This window comes from Delphinus delphis, chromosome 17 (assembly GCF_949987515.2).
Source record: "Delphinus delphis chromosome 17, mDelDel1.2, whole genome shotgun sequence".
In the NCBI taxonomy this organism is placed as follows: Eukaryota; Metazoa; Chordata; class Mammalia; order Artiodactyla; family Delphinidae; genus Delphinus; species Delphinus delphis.
In genome coordinates this window covers 79,633,316-79,650,652 of record NC_082699.1, presented here as the reverse complement: position 1 = coordinate 79,650,652, position 17,337 = coordinate 79,633,316, and the positions used below count along the sequence as shown (strand labels likewise).

At 50.9% G+C, this 17,337-nt stretch overlaps 1 protein-coding gene across 1 annotated transcript; it reads right to left on the bottom strand.

Annotated features, from left to right (window-relative positions):
* Nucleotides 1-203: 203 nt before the first annotated feature.
* On the bottom strand, nucleotides 204-12,876 carry IQANK1 (IQ motif and ankyrin repeat containing 1). The gene is given in 13 exon segments (XM_060035287.1): nucleotides 204-471; nucleotides 533-658; nucleotides 739-832; nucleotides 924-1,032; nucleotides 1,339-1,420; nucleotides 1,506-1,621; nucleotides 10,779-10,904; nucleotides 10,976-11,045; nucleotides 11,047-11,141; nucleotides 11,209-11,326; nucleotides 11,328-11,389; nucleotides 12,126-12,259; nucleotides 12,843-12,876. Coding segments are annotated over 13 exon segments (1,434 nt in total).
* Nucleotides 12,877-17,337: the final 4,461 nt, after the last annotated feature.

Here is a 17,337-nt window from a genome sequence, read left to right as displayed (position 1 = left end):
CCTTCTGCTCCTCCAAATCTGGGGCCGGTGCGGGGACCACGAACTCCCCCGTCGTCCCAACTGTGCACTGCTCCACAGCGGGAGGAACTGATTGGGCCCGCCTACTCTGCCCCCAAGGGCCCGCCAGCCGGGGTCCCCCAGCTGGGGCTCCCGGCCGGCCCCCTCCCCTGCACAGCGCACGCCCACATTCCTGATGCGCACGTTCACGGACCCGGCGCCCTGGGGCGCAGCGGCCACCGAACCTTGGTGACATAGAAGAGGTGGAAGTGCCCCAGGCGCGCCTCCTGGCACTGGCTGGGGCTGTACTCGGGCTCATCGGTCGGCCGCAGCAGCGACAGGAACCTCTCCCGCTCCAGCAGCCCGCGGCCCAGCAGCTCCTGCGCCAGGCCCGGCTGCACCGCCTCCAGCTGCCGCTGCGCCGCCAGGAACAGGTCCACTTCACGCAAGTCGGACACCCGCGGCTTCCCGAAGCTGCGGGGAGGGCGAGGGGTGGGGCGGGGCCTCCCGCCTTCCGCCAGCCTCACCCGAGCGCCCCAGCAGCGCCAGCCTGATCCTCTCCGGCCTCAGGTGGTCTGGGTTCACGGCGTCCACATAGTTGGTGTCCTGGTAGCGCAGGAAGGTGGCCGCCTGGCCCGAAGGGTCGATGACAAGAGGCCACCTGGGAGTGGCCGCCAGGTCACCGCCGTCCGCCCGAAGCCTCGGCTCATCCTTCGCCCCTCGCCGGCCGGGACCAGTGACCTGCCATCAGCGCGGATGCGATCACCCACGTCCTTCAACAGCACGTCGTGGAGCTCAGTGACCTGACACTTCAGCCCGGGCGCCTCCTCCTCCCCTGTGGGGATGTAAGTGGGGGGCCAACCGGCGGGCTTGGCGCCCGATCCCCCTCCCCGGCCCCTCTGGCCCCCAGCCCGAGCCCCGCCCACCCTCCTGGGCCCGCGCCCCGCACTCCAGCCTGGCCAGGGCCAGCATCTCCTCCGCCTTTTGGGCCTCCAACCGGAGCCTGTCTACTTGGGCCTCCGCGTCCTTGACGGCCTGGAGGAGGGGCCCTACGCTCCGCTCAGGGCAAGGCCGGACCCCCACCCCTGCCTGCCGGGCTTAGCCGGGACCCCTAAGGAAGGGGCTGGGAGGGGGGCCGCCCCGCCCCGCCGAGGGGGAGTAGCCAACCTGCCGAGTGAGCTCAGCCATGCCCGCGCCCTCCGTTAACCCTTGTGCTTGTCGATCCGATCCTCGGGTTGAGCTCGCGCTAGGCCTGCGGGGGGGCGGGGCCAGCTGAAGCCCTCCGGACCAGGTTGGGGGCTCGCGGGGCGCCTCTCAGCACCCAGCTCTCTCTCCTCCCACCGGCTCCTTCCGGGGGGCTGGCTGCACACCTGTTGGTGACACTGGCTGCTCCTTGGGTAGCTGTTGCACTCTGAGGTTCATGCTGGGGTCGGGGGAGGCGGGTCGGAGAAGCTCCTGGCCGCCTCCCCCCACCCCAACCCCCCTCTTCAGCGCCACTTGAGCTCCGCCTCCCTGTGCTGCTTGGTTCCCTGGCCCGGCGCTGCCGCTGGGCCTCCATGTTCTGGAGAATATGGCTCAGGTCCCAGGACTGCAGCACGCTGACCGCCACGTCCAGCGAGGCCACCTAGCGCCAGTGGTCAAAAGCTCAGGGTGTGTCCTGTGCTCTGCGCGGCCTGGAGAGATGCTGTTAGACTCCCACTTCAGAGAAGAAGGCACCGACTCACAGAAATGTGGCCCTCCCAGCTGGCCAGGGATGAGCCCCGAAGCGCTGACCACGATGCCCCCGAGGTCCTTGCAGTCCCCCTGCCAAGACCACACAGGCCTCCACCTTCCCCTCCTGCCCTCCTCCCTCCACACCCTGCCACCGGCCCCCCAGGCTCCCTGCTTGTGTCCACTGTATGCAGGTCCCTGGCTGCAGTTCCCCGCCGTCGCGGCCTCCCCACAGACCTCAGTCTGCAGGGCACAGCCCTTGGGGCCACACATCCCAAGTCTTACCACTCCTGTTCCTCTGAAGTCCCCCCCGCCACCCCCCCACCCCGGAGTGATAAAGGGGCCACAGAAGGCAGGGTTCTCAGAAGGGAGGGGTAGGGTTCTCCAATGTTTCACATCTTGACTGAGGAGGTTAATCCAGGAGTATTTCCTTTATCATTTAATCAAGCCACACAACTTTGATTTGTACAATGTTCAGTATGTGGTTTGTATTTTAGAAAGGAAAGTTCAAAGGTGTGTAAAATCAAGGATGAGAGAGGAATGGATGGATGGAGCAGATAAATGAATGGAAGAGTGAACACAGGAATGGGTCCATGAATTATTAACAAGGAACTGTGAATACCTACTTTAAAGAGGAACAGCTGCCATTTATTGAGCACTGTGCGCCAGGAATTGTGCTGAAGAATTCCACTCATTGTCTCATTCGTCTTTGAAATATAGGACCTGTTAGCCCCATTTATGAACATATGGAAGCTGATACTTAAATAAGTTTAAAAACTTGCCAAAGGTTAGTTTGCAAGCAGAAGAAATGGAAAACTAAATGAGTGAACAGATAAAATAATAATGGGTGAATTTATGAGTGAGTTAATGAATGGACAAATAATGAGTAGATGAATAAGTTAATGAATGAATTAAATGATAAAAGAATGAAGGATTCTTGGATTGAATGAATGGATGAAATACGAATTGATACATGAAAAATTAATAGATGAAGGGATTTAATGGATGAATAACTTAGATAAGTAGATGGTTGGTTGAGCAAATGGATAGATGAATTGATGGGTGAGTTCAATCATTGAACACAACTTTTGAGTGCCTTTCATGTGACAACCAAAATGTATGACACTGGAGAATACAGCTGTGAAGTGAACTAACATAGTCCCTGCTTTCTCGAAATTTTCTCTCAAGTAAACAGCACGAATGTGTGTATGAATGCACGATGAAGAGATGTGTGAATTAACAGTAGTTAAATAAATGAATACGTGAGGATGACTTAAGATGGTAGTAAGGCTAAAGTGGATACAGTAATGAGGGGATAGACTGGCAAGTTTCTCAATAAATCATTCATAAATTAATGAGAAAATGTGTGAATTGATGAAACAGTAAGTCAAGTACTGGGAAAAGAGATGGTATTCAATGGATAAACATGAAAACAATGATAGATGGGTAGATGAACGATAAAGGGATGATGGATGGAGGGACAGATAATGATTGATAGTTATTTAATTCTTCTACATCATTACTGATTTTTCTGTCTACTTGTTTCACCAATTATTGAGATAGGTATGTTGAAATCTGCTACTATAATTGTGGAGTTAGTTCTCCTTGTAGTTGTCAGTTTTTGCTTCATGTATTTGGAAGCTCTGTTAGTACCTGCAAAAACATTTAGGATTCTTATGTCCTCTTGACGAAATGATCCCTTTGTCCTTATGAAATGATTCTTTTATTCTCAGTAATATTCTTTGTTCTGAAGTCTACTTTTTCAGATGTTAATATAGTCATTTCAGCTTCCTTATATTTAGTGTTATACTGGCATATTTGTGCTATCCTTTTAATTTTCACCTATCTGTATCTATTTTATGTTATTTTATTTTATTTTACTTTTTGGCCACACTGCACGGCATGTGGGATCTTAGTTCTCTGACCAGGGATCGAACCCGTGCCCCCTGAAGTGGAAGTGTGGAGTCTTAACAGCTGGACCGCCAGGGAAGTCCCATATTTTAAGTTTGTTTCTTATAGGCAGAATATAGTTGGATTTTTAAAAAATTTATCTTTATTTCTTTTGGCTGCGTTGGGTCTTAGTTGCAGCACGCAGGATCTTTCATTGAGGCATGTGGGATCTTTTTCGTTGTGGTGCATGGGCTCTTTGCTGCAGCACTCGGGCTTCCCTCTAGTTGTGGCCTGCAGGTTTTCTCTCTAGTTGTGGCACGCAAGCTCCAAGGTACATGGGCTCTGTAGTTTGCAGCACTGTGGGCTCTCTTGTTGAGGCGCGCAGGCCTAGTTGCCCTGCAGCCTGTGGGATCTTAGTTCCCCAACCAGGGATGGAACCTGCGTCCCCTGCATTAGAAGGTGGATTCTTTACCACTGGACCACCGAGGAAGTCCCTATAGTTGGATTTTTTAAATCTGAATGACAATCTCTGCCTTTTAATTGTGGTGTTTAGACCATCTACATTTAATGAGATTATTGATATAGTTGAGTTAAAAATTACCCTTTGCTATTGTTTTCTACTGGTTCCATCTGTTCTTTTATTTATTTATTTATTTATTGGGCGGTGCCGGGTCTTAGTTGCAGCACGTGGGATCTTCGTTGCCACGTCCGGGATCTCTGTTGTAGCATGCAGGATCTTTAGTTGTGGTATGTGGGATCTCTTAGCTGTGGCATGCAGGATCTAGTTCCCTGACCACGGATCAAACTGGGGCCCCCTGCACTGGGAGCGTGGAATCTTAACCACTGGACCACCAGGGAAGTCCCTGTTCTTTATTTTCCTTTTCTTCTTTTTTTGCCTCCTTTCTTTTTGCCTCCTTTTTGCCTCCTTTCTGATATTTTTTAGAATTCCATTGTATCTCCTTTATTATCTTATTAACTATAACTTGATATTTAGTGCTTACTTCAGGGTTTACAGCATATATACACCTACAACTTATTACAATCTACTTTCAGATGATACTGTACCACTTCACATATAGTATAAGAACCTTCCGCAGTATATTTCCATTTCCCCCTGCCAACCTTTATTTTTGTCACACATTTGAGCCAAACAACTATAATTTGTACAGTTTTTAGTATGTGTATCTACATGTGTTATAAAATCCCATGACATATTGCCATTATTTTTGTTTCTTCAATTACCTTTTCAATAAATTTAAGTACTAAGGCCCTATCTCGTACATTTACCTAGGTAGTTACCCTTTCTAGTGGTCCTCACGTCTTTGAGTGGATCCATATTCACAGCTGGCATCCCTTCCCTTCTATTGGTAGGGCTTCCATTAACATTTCTCATAGTGTGAGTCTGCTGGTGATTGATTCTTTCAGCTTTTGTATGTCTGGAAAGGTATGTCTTTATTTTGCCTTCAGTTATGAACGATATATGCACTGGGTATAGAACTCAAGGTTGACAAGATTTTTTTCCCCCTTCAGTACCATTAAAGATGCTCTCCACGGTCTCCTCACTTGCATTGTTTCCAGCAGGAAATCTGCCATAGTCCTTATCTTTGTTCTTCTGTCTGTAACATGTCTTCTTTTCCTCTGGCTGCTCTTATGATTTTCTCTTTATCACTGGCTCGGAGAAATTTTATCAAATTGTGCTTTAGCCTGATTTTCCTTCCTGCTTCTTGTTGAAATTTGGTGTTTGTTGAGTTTTAGGAATGTGGTTTATACTTTTCATCAAATTTGGAAACCTTAAGGTTATTATTTCTTCAAATATATATATTTTTTTCTGTTTCCTTTTTTTTAAAAATAAATTTATTTATTTTCAGCTGCATTGGGTCTTCGTTGTGGTGCGCGGGCTTCTCATTGCGGTGGCTTTTGCTGCGGAGCACGGGCTCTATGCGCACAGGCTTCAGGAGTTGTGGTGCACGGGCTCAGCAGTTGTGGTTCACGGGCTCTAGGGCACAGGCTCAGTAGTTGTGGCGCACAGGCTTGGTTGTTCCGTGGCATGTGGGATCTTCCCGGACCAGAGCTCGAACCCATATCCCCTGCATTGGCAGGCAGATTCTTAACCACAGCGCCACCAGGGAATTCCGTCCTTTCTTTCTTCTCTCCTTTGGAGACTCCAATTACATATATATGAGGCCTCTTGAAACTGTCCCACAGCTCGTTGATCCTCTTTTCGTTTGGAGGAATTCCTTTTTCTCTGTGTGGTTTTATTTGGAGTAGTTTCTATTGTTAAGCCTTCAAATTCACTAATCTTTACCTCTGTTGTGTCTAATCTGACATTAATCCCATCCATAGATTTTTGTTTGTTTTTCATCTCAGACACTGTCATTTTTACCTCTAGAATTTGTTTGTTATACCTTCCGTGTCTCTATTCAATTTTTCAAGCATCTGGAATATAGTTATAACAGCTGTTTAAATGTCTTTTATGCTAATTCTAATATCCCCATCCGTTCTGGGTTTGTCTTGATTAGTTGAGCTTCTCATTATGGTCGTATCTCTATGCATCTTTGTATGTCTGGTAATATTTAATTGGATGCCAGACAGTGTACATTTTGCCTTGTTAGGAGCTGTATATTTTGTATCTCTATATGTATTCTTGAAATTTGTTTTGGGATACAGTTATATTACTTGGAGAGTTTTATCCTTTGGGTCTTGCTTTAAGATTGGTGAGGCTGTACCAGAGCGGCATTTGCTCTAGGACTGATTATTCCTCTGAGGCAAGATCCTTCTAAGTGCCCTACCCGGTGCCACATGGATTGTGAGGTCTCCTGCTTGGGCTGGTGGGAAAAGGCTAGGCACTGCTTCCTTCCCTCCTGACAGATGACTCTGTCCCCAACCTTGAGACATTCCGTCACACACATGAGCCATTGAGTACTCACCTGAATCCCCAAAGGGGTCCCTACACACCTCTGGAATGCTCTTTATCTTTTTTTTAAATTTATTTTATTGGAGTATAGTTGATTTACAATGTTGTGTTAGTTTCAGGTGTATAGCAAAGTACATCAGTTATACATATAACCACTCTTTTCTAGATTCTTTTTCCATATAGTCCATTACAGAGTGTTGAGTAGAGTTCCCTGTGCTATACGGCGGGTCCTTATTAGTTATCTATTTTATATATAGTAGTGTGTATATGTCCATCCCAATCTCCCACTTTATCCCTCCCCCCATTTCCCCGCTGGTAACCATAAGTCTGTTGTATACATCTGTGACTCTATTTCTGTTTTGTAAATAAGTTCATTTGTACTATTGTTTTAGATTCCACATATAAGCGCTATCATATATTTGTCTTTCTCTGTCTGACTTACTTCACTCAGTGTGACAATCTCTAGTTGCATCCGTATTGCTGCAAATGGCGTTATTTCTGAAACGCTGTTTCCCTTTGCAGCTCTCTTCTCTCTGGCCCTTGCAGTCTGACTGCCTTGGAATCCCTGGACTCTGAACCCTGTCTCCTTAACTCAGGGAATTGACCAGGCTTTGCCTGGATACCCCGCTCCTGCACCACAGCCTGGAAGTGCTCTCAAGGTGGTTAGCTGGGCAATCAAAGAGCTCACGTAGTTTATTTCCAGCCTCCTGGGGATCACCGATTATTCCCTGATGCCCAGTGTCTTGAAAACCATTGTTTCATATTTTCTGTCTGGGTTTCCTTGTCGTATTTCAGGTGGAAGGATAAATCAGGTTGCATTTACTCCATCCTAGAAGCAGAAATCTCTGTTCATTTTTTTCCCACCTTCTTTCTGTGTTTCATTTTGGGTAATTTCTATGTCTTCTAAATAACTAATTTTTCTTTCAATGTCTAATCAGCCATTAATCACATCCAGTGTGTTTTTCACCTCCAACATTGCAGTTTTCAGAAGTTTAGGAGTATGTACATAAAAATAGAGACGGATGGATGTGGAGGTGTGCCATGTGAGATACAGCTCTAAGTTTAATGCCCTTGTCCACTTATGCTGCGTCATTTCTGAGTCAGCGGTGATTGATTTTGCTCTTCACTATGGGTTATATTTTCCTGTTTCCTTGCATGACTGGCAACTTTATTAAACTTTTATTTGCAAACAATTACAGACTTACAGGAATTTGCATGTGCCCCTAACAAGTTCTCCCCAGTGATGGTATCTTATACAACTATAGGGCAATATACAGAGCAGGGTATGGACACAGTACGACCCACAGACCCCACCTACTTTGTTTCAACAGTTTCACATGTATCCCTTTGTACGCCTACAGTTACATGCAGTTTTATCATACGTGTAGGTTTGTGCACCCACCACCAGTCAGGATGCGACCTGTCCCATCACCACAACGCTCCTCTGTGTCACCACTTCTAGTCACATCACCTCTGTCCCCTTTCCTTCCCTGCCCCTATTCCCACCCCGCAAAGCACTGATCTGGCCTCCGTCTCCATAATTTCGTCATTTTGAAAATGTTCTGTGAATGGAATGACAGTATGTAACCCTGGGAGATGCGCTCTTTCTTCACTTGGCAAAAGGCCCTTGAGACCCGTGCAGGTGTTGCTCTATCACCAGTTCCTTCCTTCTCACAGCTGAGGAGTGTTCTGAGGTGTGGACTGGCCTGAGTTGGCTTAACCTTTCACCTACTGAAGAACATCTAGGTTGCGTCCAGTTTGGGGCTGTTACAAGTAAAGCTGCTGTGAACATGCATGTGCACACTTTTGTGTGGACACAGTCCTCATTTTACTGGAATAGAATGCCCAGCAGCGTGTGCTGAGTCCCACGGGAAATGTATGTTCAGTTTCTTAAGACACACCCACTGTGTTCCAGGGCAGCTGCCCCGCTTTGCGTTCCCACGAGCACTGGGTGAGATCCGGCTTCTCTGCGCCCTGTGCCCCCGCTGGTTCCCGTTTCAGCCCCTTTGCGTTCCCACGAGCACTGGGTGAGATCCGGCTTCTCTGCGCCCTGTGCCCCCGCTGGTTCCCGTTTCAGCCCCTTTGCGTTCCCACGAGCACTGGGTGAGATCCGGCTTCTCTGCGCCCTGTGCCCCCGCTGGTTCCCGTTTCAGCCCCTTTGCGTTCCCACGAGCACTGGGTGAGATCCGGCTTCTCTGCGCCCTGTGCCCCCGCTGGTTCCCGTTTCAGCCCCTTTGCGTTCCCACGAGCACTGGGTGAGATCCGGCTTCTCTGCGCCCTGTGCCCCCGCTGGTTCCCGTTTCAGCATTTCTTCCAGGTGCGACGGAGTTGGACAGCTTGTGTTTATTGGCATCATTATATCCTCTTCAGTGAAATTTCTCTCCATGCCCTTTGCTCACTTTATAACTAGATCATACCACTTACCATTGAGGTGTTGTTTTTTTTTTTGCGGTACACGGGCCTCTCACTGCTGTGGCCTCTCCTGTTGCGGAGCACAGGCTCCGGACGCGCAGGCTCAGCGGCCATGGCTCACGGGCCCAGCTGCTTCGTTGCATGTGGGATCTTCCCGGACCGGGGCACAAACCCGTGTCCCCTGCATCGGCAGGCGGACTCTCAACCACTGCGCCACCAGGGAAGCCCACCATTGAGTTTTGAGAGTTGTTTGTATGTTATAAATATGGGTCCTCTGTCAGATACGTGGTCTGCAAGGATTTTCTCCCTCTCTGTGGCTTGTCTTTTCATCCTGTTAACAGGGGCTTCAGCAGAGCAAAAGTTTTACATTTTTAGGAAGTTCAATTTGTTGGGTTTTTTTTTTCTTTCTTTTATCGATTGATTGTGCTTTTTGTCTAAGAACACTTTACCAAGCCATAGGTCCCAAAGATTTTCTCCTGTGTTATTCTAAAGGTTTTACAGTTTACATTTAAATACTAATCCATTTTGAGTTCATTTTATATAGGGTTTGAGGTTTAGGTGAAGGTTCATTCCTTTGCTTGTGGACGTCCAATTGCTCCAGCACCAGACTGTCCCTCCTGCAGCCAGTGGCCTCCCCTGCTCCACAGGGTACTGCTCGTCTCAGTGCCCCCTGCCCCACCCTCAGGCACCGGCGGGCTGGACATCCTCCTCAGCACCCCTCAGAAGGCCGCTTGCATGCTTCTCCAGCCTTCATGCCCTGTGCCCACCGCCCGGGCCTGCCCCAACACGGCCCGCGGAGAGGTGGGCCTCCCTGTGCCCCTCCTCGCTCCAGCCCCTCTGAGGCCATGGCCAGGCCCTTCGGTCCTCCTAGCCTCACATTTTGCTCCTTTGAGGAGGAAGCAGGAGGAGTTTGAAGCCAGAGGCTCTGCTGGTCTTTTCAAGCTTGGCTTGTTGCTTATTAAAAAGGAGAAGCCAAGAAGAGCAGAGGGGATGCCTTCCAGGACAAGGGGGAGCCTGGAGCAGCACCCTGAGGAGACAGCTGGGGGTGAAGGTGGCGCCCAGGACACGGGGTCCCCAGGTGGCAAAGGCCCTGGCACCCCACGGGTGGAAGCAGGGGCTCAGCAGCAGACCCGGGCCGGTCCCACATTTTCCAGCCAACACCTCAGCTCTACAGACTGGGGTGGAAGGACACACGGCTGAGATGGGCGAGGGCCTGAGATTCCAGTCAGACTCATTTGAAGAAATTAAGGCCGTGGCATTAGGTGATCTGGCTTCACGGCTGCTCCCACAGGCCCTGGGTCAGCCTCATCTGACCTGGCCTCCTGGGCCGGGGAGAAGTCCAGGCGCCCGTGTCCCCAGCCTGGCCCAGGGCCTGTGAAAAGGCCCCTTGACATCGTTCCCGGGCGCCACGAAGGAGGTGCCAGGCTGAGCTGCCTTGGGCAGGGTCATGGCTCCAAGCCCTAGGGCTCAATTTTCTCAGAGACGTGGAAATTCTGAGTGAGGGGCCAGGTGGGTGGTCCTAGCGCTGCCCTCAGTGCCCCAGAGCTCCCGCGCTGGCTCCCGAGGAGCCAGTCTGTTTCTCCACCTCCCATGGTAACACTGCTTCCAAGGTGGGCTGAGGGCCCAGGGACGTGAGTAGAACCCCGGCCACAGGAGGCCCCAAGAAACCGGGAGCTGTGGTCTTGATCGCGCGTGCCCGGTAAGGCTCATAGCGAGTACTTTGGGAGGGGAAGGGCCTGCAAAGGCTCTGGGTCCTGGAAGGTTCAGGACCAGCCGGGGCGGGGCCCCCAGGCTCCTGACAGCTTTGCGGGTGGGGGAGCAAGCGCACCGGGGCCTTCTGCCCACGCCCGCGCACCTGCTCGGGGGTGCGTCCGTCGTCCGCACACACCCGGGGGTCAGCTACGAGCTTCACAAGCACCTCCACGGCTTCCAGGTGGCCCCCGAAGGCCGCTCGGTACAGCGGCGTCCGGCCGAAGGCGCCCTGCTGTACGCGCTCACTGAGCACGGCCCGCCCGGACGAGGCGCGGCCCCCAGTCCTCGCCCGGCGCCCACCTTGCTGTTGCGACTGGCGCCCTGCTCGGCTAGCAGCTGGATGGCCAGGGACTGCCCGCCCGCCGTCGCTGTCCTCGAAGTCCACGAGGGCCAGGCGCCGCTGCAGCCGCCGCGCCGCCCGCGCCGCGTCGCAGCTCACGCCCTCGCGGTTCAGCAGCGCGTCCACCTGCGCCGGGCGGCGGTCAGCGACGCCGCGAGCTCAGGGCCCGCCGCCCCGCCGCCCCGCCGCCCACCTCCCCCAGGACCGCCTGGATTTCGCCCAGGTTCCCGTCGAAGGCCGCCTCCAGCAGGCCCGCCTCCAGCAGGCGCGCCTCCAGCAGGCGGGCCCCGCGCTGCCGCTCCTCCTGCCGCCGCCGCTTCTTCCCACTGCCGCCGGACCGCCTCTGGCTCCCGCCGCAACAGGGCCACGAAGGCCTGCGGGCAGCCCAGTGCGGTCACCGCCCCAGCCCTGGGCCCCCAACCCTGGGTCCGGGCCCCAGAGCCCGGCAGTTTCCGCCCCCGAGCCCTCCTTCCCCTCCGCCAGCCCTGCGTCCCCCCGCCCTAACCCTGCGTCCCCGCCCCCAGCCCTGCATCCCCGCCCCCAAACCTGCAGTTTCCGCCCCCAAGCCCTGCGTCCCCGCCCCCAGCCCTGCGTCCCCAACAGCGCTGCGTCCCCCCGCCCTAACCCTGCGTCCCCGCCCCCAGCCCTGAGTCCCCGCCCCCAAACCTGCAGTTTCCGCCCCCAAGCCCTCCTTCCCCGCCCCCAGCCCTGCGTCCCCCACAGCGCTGCGTCTCCCCGCCCTAACCCTGCGTCCCCGCCCCCAGCCCTGCGTCCCCGCCCCCAAACCTGCAGTTTCCGCCCCCGAGCCCTCCTTCCCCGCCCCCAGCCCTGCGTCCCCCACAGCGCTGCGTCCCCCCGCCCTAGCCCTGCGTCCCCGCCCCCAGCCCTGCGTCCCCGCCCCAGCCCTGCGTCCCCCACAGCACTGCGTCCCCCCGCCCTAGCCCTGCGTTCCCGCCCCCAGCTCTGCGTCCCCGCCCAAAGCCCTGCAGTTCCCGCCCCCGAGCCCTGCAGTTTCCGCCCCGAGCCCTCCTTCCTCGCCCCCAGCCCCGCGTCCCCGCCTCCAGCCCTGCAGTCATGCCCCGCTCCGACACCCAACCCCGTAGACCTCACCTGCCTCTGCAGCTTCTCCATCAGCTCCAGGTAGTCCTGGTGGTCCTGCTCACGGCAGGCCTGCTCCTTGCTCGCCAGGAGCTTCCGGAAGGCTCACTGGATGGTGGTGGCTGCTTGGTCCGCCGCGGTTGGCCCTGCTAGTGGGGAGAGGGCTACGGATCACAGTGCTCCGCTCCACGCTGCGGTCCACGCGGCTGCAGGACCAACACCAGGTGTGCCCGAGCTCCAGGTTAACAAGGCGAGCGGAGCAAGCGCACTCCCTCCTGACCTGACGAAAGGATCAAAAATGTTCTAAAATCCACAAACACAACTAAACCAGAGTAATCCACCGGCTGGGCTGAAGTGGGGGTGTCTCAACCCATAAGCCCACTGGAACTCAGAATAGGGAGCCCAAGGCCCCTGAGAGCTGTGATCCGCTGGCGGCACACTCTGCCTCGCCCCAGCAGCGCCCTTGGCTACAGGGAGGGTCTGAACGCCTGCCCTAGGAGAGACGTCCACACCCACCTGCCACTCTCTGCCCATGTGATGAGGCGACCAGTTAGCCTCTCTGGGCCTCAGTGTCCCTTTCCTAAAATGGGGTGATGGTAGCTACACCCCACAGGGCTTTCCAACAGTCCAATAATAGAACACTGTGAGTCCTGAAAGTAACTGCTCAACCTATGTTTCCATAATTGAGACTCCAAGCAGAGGAGAGCCAGACCCAGGGGCCATGCTCACTGTGAAAGAACTGCAGGTGAGAAGGTGCGGACATGCCACAGGGAAGGGATGAGACAGCTTTCAGAAGACGCTGGAAGAAAACAAGCAGAAAAGCCAGCTCTCCAAAAGCACCGCAAGCTAGGGAGGAACTTAATAAAAACAGAAATCCAATAAAACAAGGGATCAAAGACAAGATGGGAAAAACAGAATGAGGAGGTAAAAGAGTCATCACAGAAAAGAAGACAAATGGAAAACAATAGTCAGCTCTGCAGACCAACAGTTAACACAGGACCAGATGAAAACAGAGCCGATGTGGTGCAGAGTGGAGCTCGGGGCAGGAGAGAAGGGTTTGGGAGGGTCACGGTGAATGCTAGCAAGGGGGCGGAAACCGGAAGGAGGAGACACAGAAGATGACAATAAAACGTGACAATAATTAGTGTCTCTAGAATGCGGATACTAGTGATGGGGAAAGTATTTAGAGATAAAATACAAAAAAAATTTCCTGAAATGAATCTTAAGACAAAAGGGACAAAGAATATACCAGGAAACAAAAAACCTGGCAGGTTGTTTTTAAGGTTGCTGACTCTTAAAAAAAAAAACATGTCATTGGGATTTCCCTGGTGGTCCAGTAGTTAAGACTCCGTGCTCCCAATGCAGGGGGCCCGGGTTCGATCCCTGGTTGTGGGACTATATCCGGCATGCCACAACTAAGAAGCCGCTTGCCACAACTAAAAAAGATCCCACATGCGGAAACGAAGATCTCACTTGCAGCAATGAAGATCCCGCGTGCTGCAGCTAAGACCCGGCACAGCCAAATAAATAAATAAATATTTTATATATATATAAAGTTACTCGAGGACCCAAGCAGAAAAGAAATCAAACTACGCTCTCCTAGGACTTATTATTTTTTTAAAATAAATAAATTTATTTATTTATTTGCTGTGTGGGGTCTTCCTCCCTGCGCGCGGGCTTTCTCTAGTTGTGGTGAGTGGGGGCTACTCTTCGTTGTGGCGCGCGGGCTTCTCATTGTGGTGGCTTCTCTTATTGTGGAGCACGGACTCTAGGCATGCGGGCTTCAGTAGTTGTGGCACACAGGCTCAGTAGTTGTGGCTCACGGGCTCTAGAGCGCAGGCTCAGTAGTTGTGGCTCACGGGCTCTAGAGCGCAGGCTCAGTAGTTGTGGTGCACAGGCTTAGTTGCTCCGTGGCACGTGGGATCTTCCTGGACCAGGGCTGGAACCTGTGTCCCCTGCATTGGCAGGTGGATTCTTAACCACTGCACCACCAGGGAAGTCCCTCTCCTAGGACTTTTTATAGCAGCATCAAATGTAGAAGTCAATGAATCAGTATTCACAGAATTCCAAAGGGAAAAGAGTAGCTCCAGAAGCTCCTGCACGTGGTTCTGCTTCTGCCGTGTCAGTGAAGGAGGTTAGGACCAGTCTTCCCACTGACAGCAACAGAAGAGACGGACAGAATGAACATGCTGTGAAACGTGTCTGAAGGCACTGCAAAGGCGAAGGAGGTGAGCTCAGGGCAGGAGAGCGCAGGAGTGGCCCCAGACCAGCAGACAGGCTTCCCCTGGCAGCAGCCACGAGCACCAGAATCACAGCACCAGGGGGAGGGCAGGGGCACAATGTGAGCAGGGCTTCTGCAGGTCTCAGCAACAAGGGGACAAAATCTGTATTCCAGAGCACCGGGTAAGGGCTTAGGGTTGCCAGGTTTAGCTAATAAAAATACAGAACATAATCCTGAGGACATACAGTAAGAAAGGATTTATTGTTTATCTGAAATTCAAATTTAAATGAGTGTCCTGTATTTTATCTGGCAATTCTATTGAGTAAGAATCCTGAAGAACTCCATCCTTTGGGAAATAAAGCAACGCGCGTGGGAACGGAATCCTCAGCTTCAAATCACTCAACCCCCGGACTAGATTAAGGTAATCTGAGTTGCCTCTAGCCTTGGTGCCTACCAGAAACTAAATAAGTCTCCTCTGGAGGAAGATGTCATTGTCCAGCACATTTTTAATAGGCAATGTACAGCAACCAAAACATATCAGGCTAATGAGGAACCAAGATATGAGTGAAAAACAAGAAAAATGATGAACAATAAAAACAGACCCAGATGCAGCCAATGATGGAGTTCTTGGACATAGACTTTAAAATAATTATGAGTGATATATTCAAGGAATTAAAAGATAAGACTGAAAAGTTTGGGCAGAGAACTGGAAACAATAATAAAGAACCAAATGGAAATTCTAGAATGTAAAAATACAAAACATAAATTGAGAGCTCAATGGCTAAGTTTAACAGCATAATAGACATAGCTGGAAATAGAATTAGTAACCTGGAATACAGTACAAATGAAAATATTCGGATTAAAGACAGAGAGACAAAAGGAAAGGTCTGACGCTGATGTCATGGGAGTTGCAGGCATGAGGGAAGGAGAGGATGGTAGCAGCGTTCAAAGAGAATTTTTCAAAACAAACAAGAGATCAAGTCAGAGCTTTGATACGCATGAAGAATCCCAAGCAGGATGAGTACAAAAACAAGCAAGTGCACACAAACACCAGAGCACACCGTAGTATAATTGCCAAAACCCAATGAAATGAGAACAATCTTCTTTACCCCTTCAAAGGGGTAAAAAAACAGTTTTTAATGCAAAATAAACACACCTTTGGACAAACAGAACTTTAGGAGGGTTCAGTAGCAGCAGACCAACAATGAAGAGAAAGACAAAAGAGAAAGAAAAAAGGCAGAAGAGACAAAGCCAAATGGGACATGGAGGTGCAGGTAGGGAGGGTGCATTGGAAAGAATACACATAAGAGCTGTGCAAGGGCTTCCCTGGTGGCGCAGTGGTTGAGAGTCTGCCTGCCGATGCAGGGGACACAGGTTCGCGCCCCGGTCTGGGAAGATCCCACATGCCGCGGAGCAGCTGGGCCTCTGAGCCATGGCCGCTGAGCCTGCATGTCCGGAGCCTGTGCTCCGACGGGAGAGGCCACAACAGTGAGAGGCCCGCGTACCGCAAAAAAAAAAAGAAAGAGTTGTGCAAAACAGTAGCACCAACATCACAGATATATAAGAGCTAAAACACACACAAAATAATAGCACATGTATTGGAAGAGGGTAAGTGTAGTTAAAAGGGCTAAGATTCTTGCATTGTCAGAAAAGTAGAGTGTTATAGTAGACTTGAGAATTCGAAGATATATTGTAAACTCTAGGGTAACTACTAAAGATTAGTAAGAGAACGTTGTGGCAGACACACGCTAAGATGATGCCCTGTGGCTTATGCCTGTGTGAGCCCTCTCCTTGAGTGTGGGTAGAATCTGTGAAGTAGCTTTAATCAGGCAAAGGTGATAGGCTGTCACTCCCATGGTTACGTTACATTCTGGAAGATTCCATCTTAGCAGACTGACTCTCCTGCTGGCCTTAAACAAGCAAATGGCTGTGTTGAGAGCTGGCTGCAGAGGGGCCATGTTATGGGGAGCTGTGGGCGGCCTCCAGGACTGGAGAGCACCTCCAGCCAATGGCCAGAGAGAAGCCAGGACTCAGTCCTCCAAGGAGACAGGTACTGCCAACAACCTAAATGAACCTGGAGGTGGAGTCTTCCCCACTCAAGCCTCCAGTGAGACCACAGACCCAGCTGACACCTCAGCTGCAGCCTGTGAGGTCCTGAGGGGCATCAGGTGGGTCACCCTTAGATGCCCGACCCACGGAAACAGTGAGATAGTAAATATGGGATGTTTTAAGGTGCTAAGTTTGTGGTAATTTGTTATGCAGCACAGAAAATACAAATTTATACCTAACTGCTAAGAGTAGAAAAAATTGGAATAATAAAACATTTTAACAGATTAAAAGAAGTCCAAGAAGGAGAGTAAAAAGGGACACCAAGTAAATTGAAAATTATGAAGTAAACACTAAGATGAGATTTAAACACACATATGTGATTGATTACATTACATGTATTGGGTTGGCCAAAAAGTTCGTTCTGGTTAAATATCTGCAAAGCAATCAGTATGCTGCACCACATCAACAAGTCGAAGAATAAAGATCACATGCTCATCTCAATAATGCAGAAAAAGCTTTTGACTAAATTCAACATACATTTATGACAAAAACTCTCCACAAAGTGGGTATAGAGGGGAGACACCTCGACATAATAAAGGCCATATATGATAAGCCCACATCATACTCAATGGTGAAAAATTGAAAGTGTTTCCTCTAAGATCAGGATGAAGACAAGGATGCCCACTGTCACCACTTCTATTCAACACAGTTTTGGAAGTCCTAGCCACAGTAATCAGATAAGAAAAAGAAACAAACGGAATCTAAATTGGAAAGGAAGAACTGTCACTATTTGCAGATGACATGGTAATGTATGACTTTAGGATAGAAAATCCTAAAGATGCCACTAGAAAACTACTAGAGCTCATCATTGAATTTGGTAAAGTTGCAGGATATGAAATCAATATACAGAAATCCGTTGCATTTCTATACACTAACAATGAACTACTGGAAAAA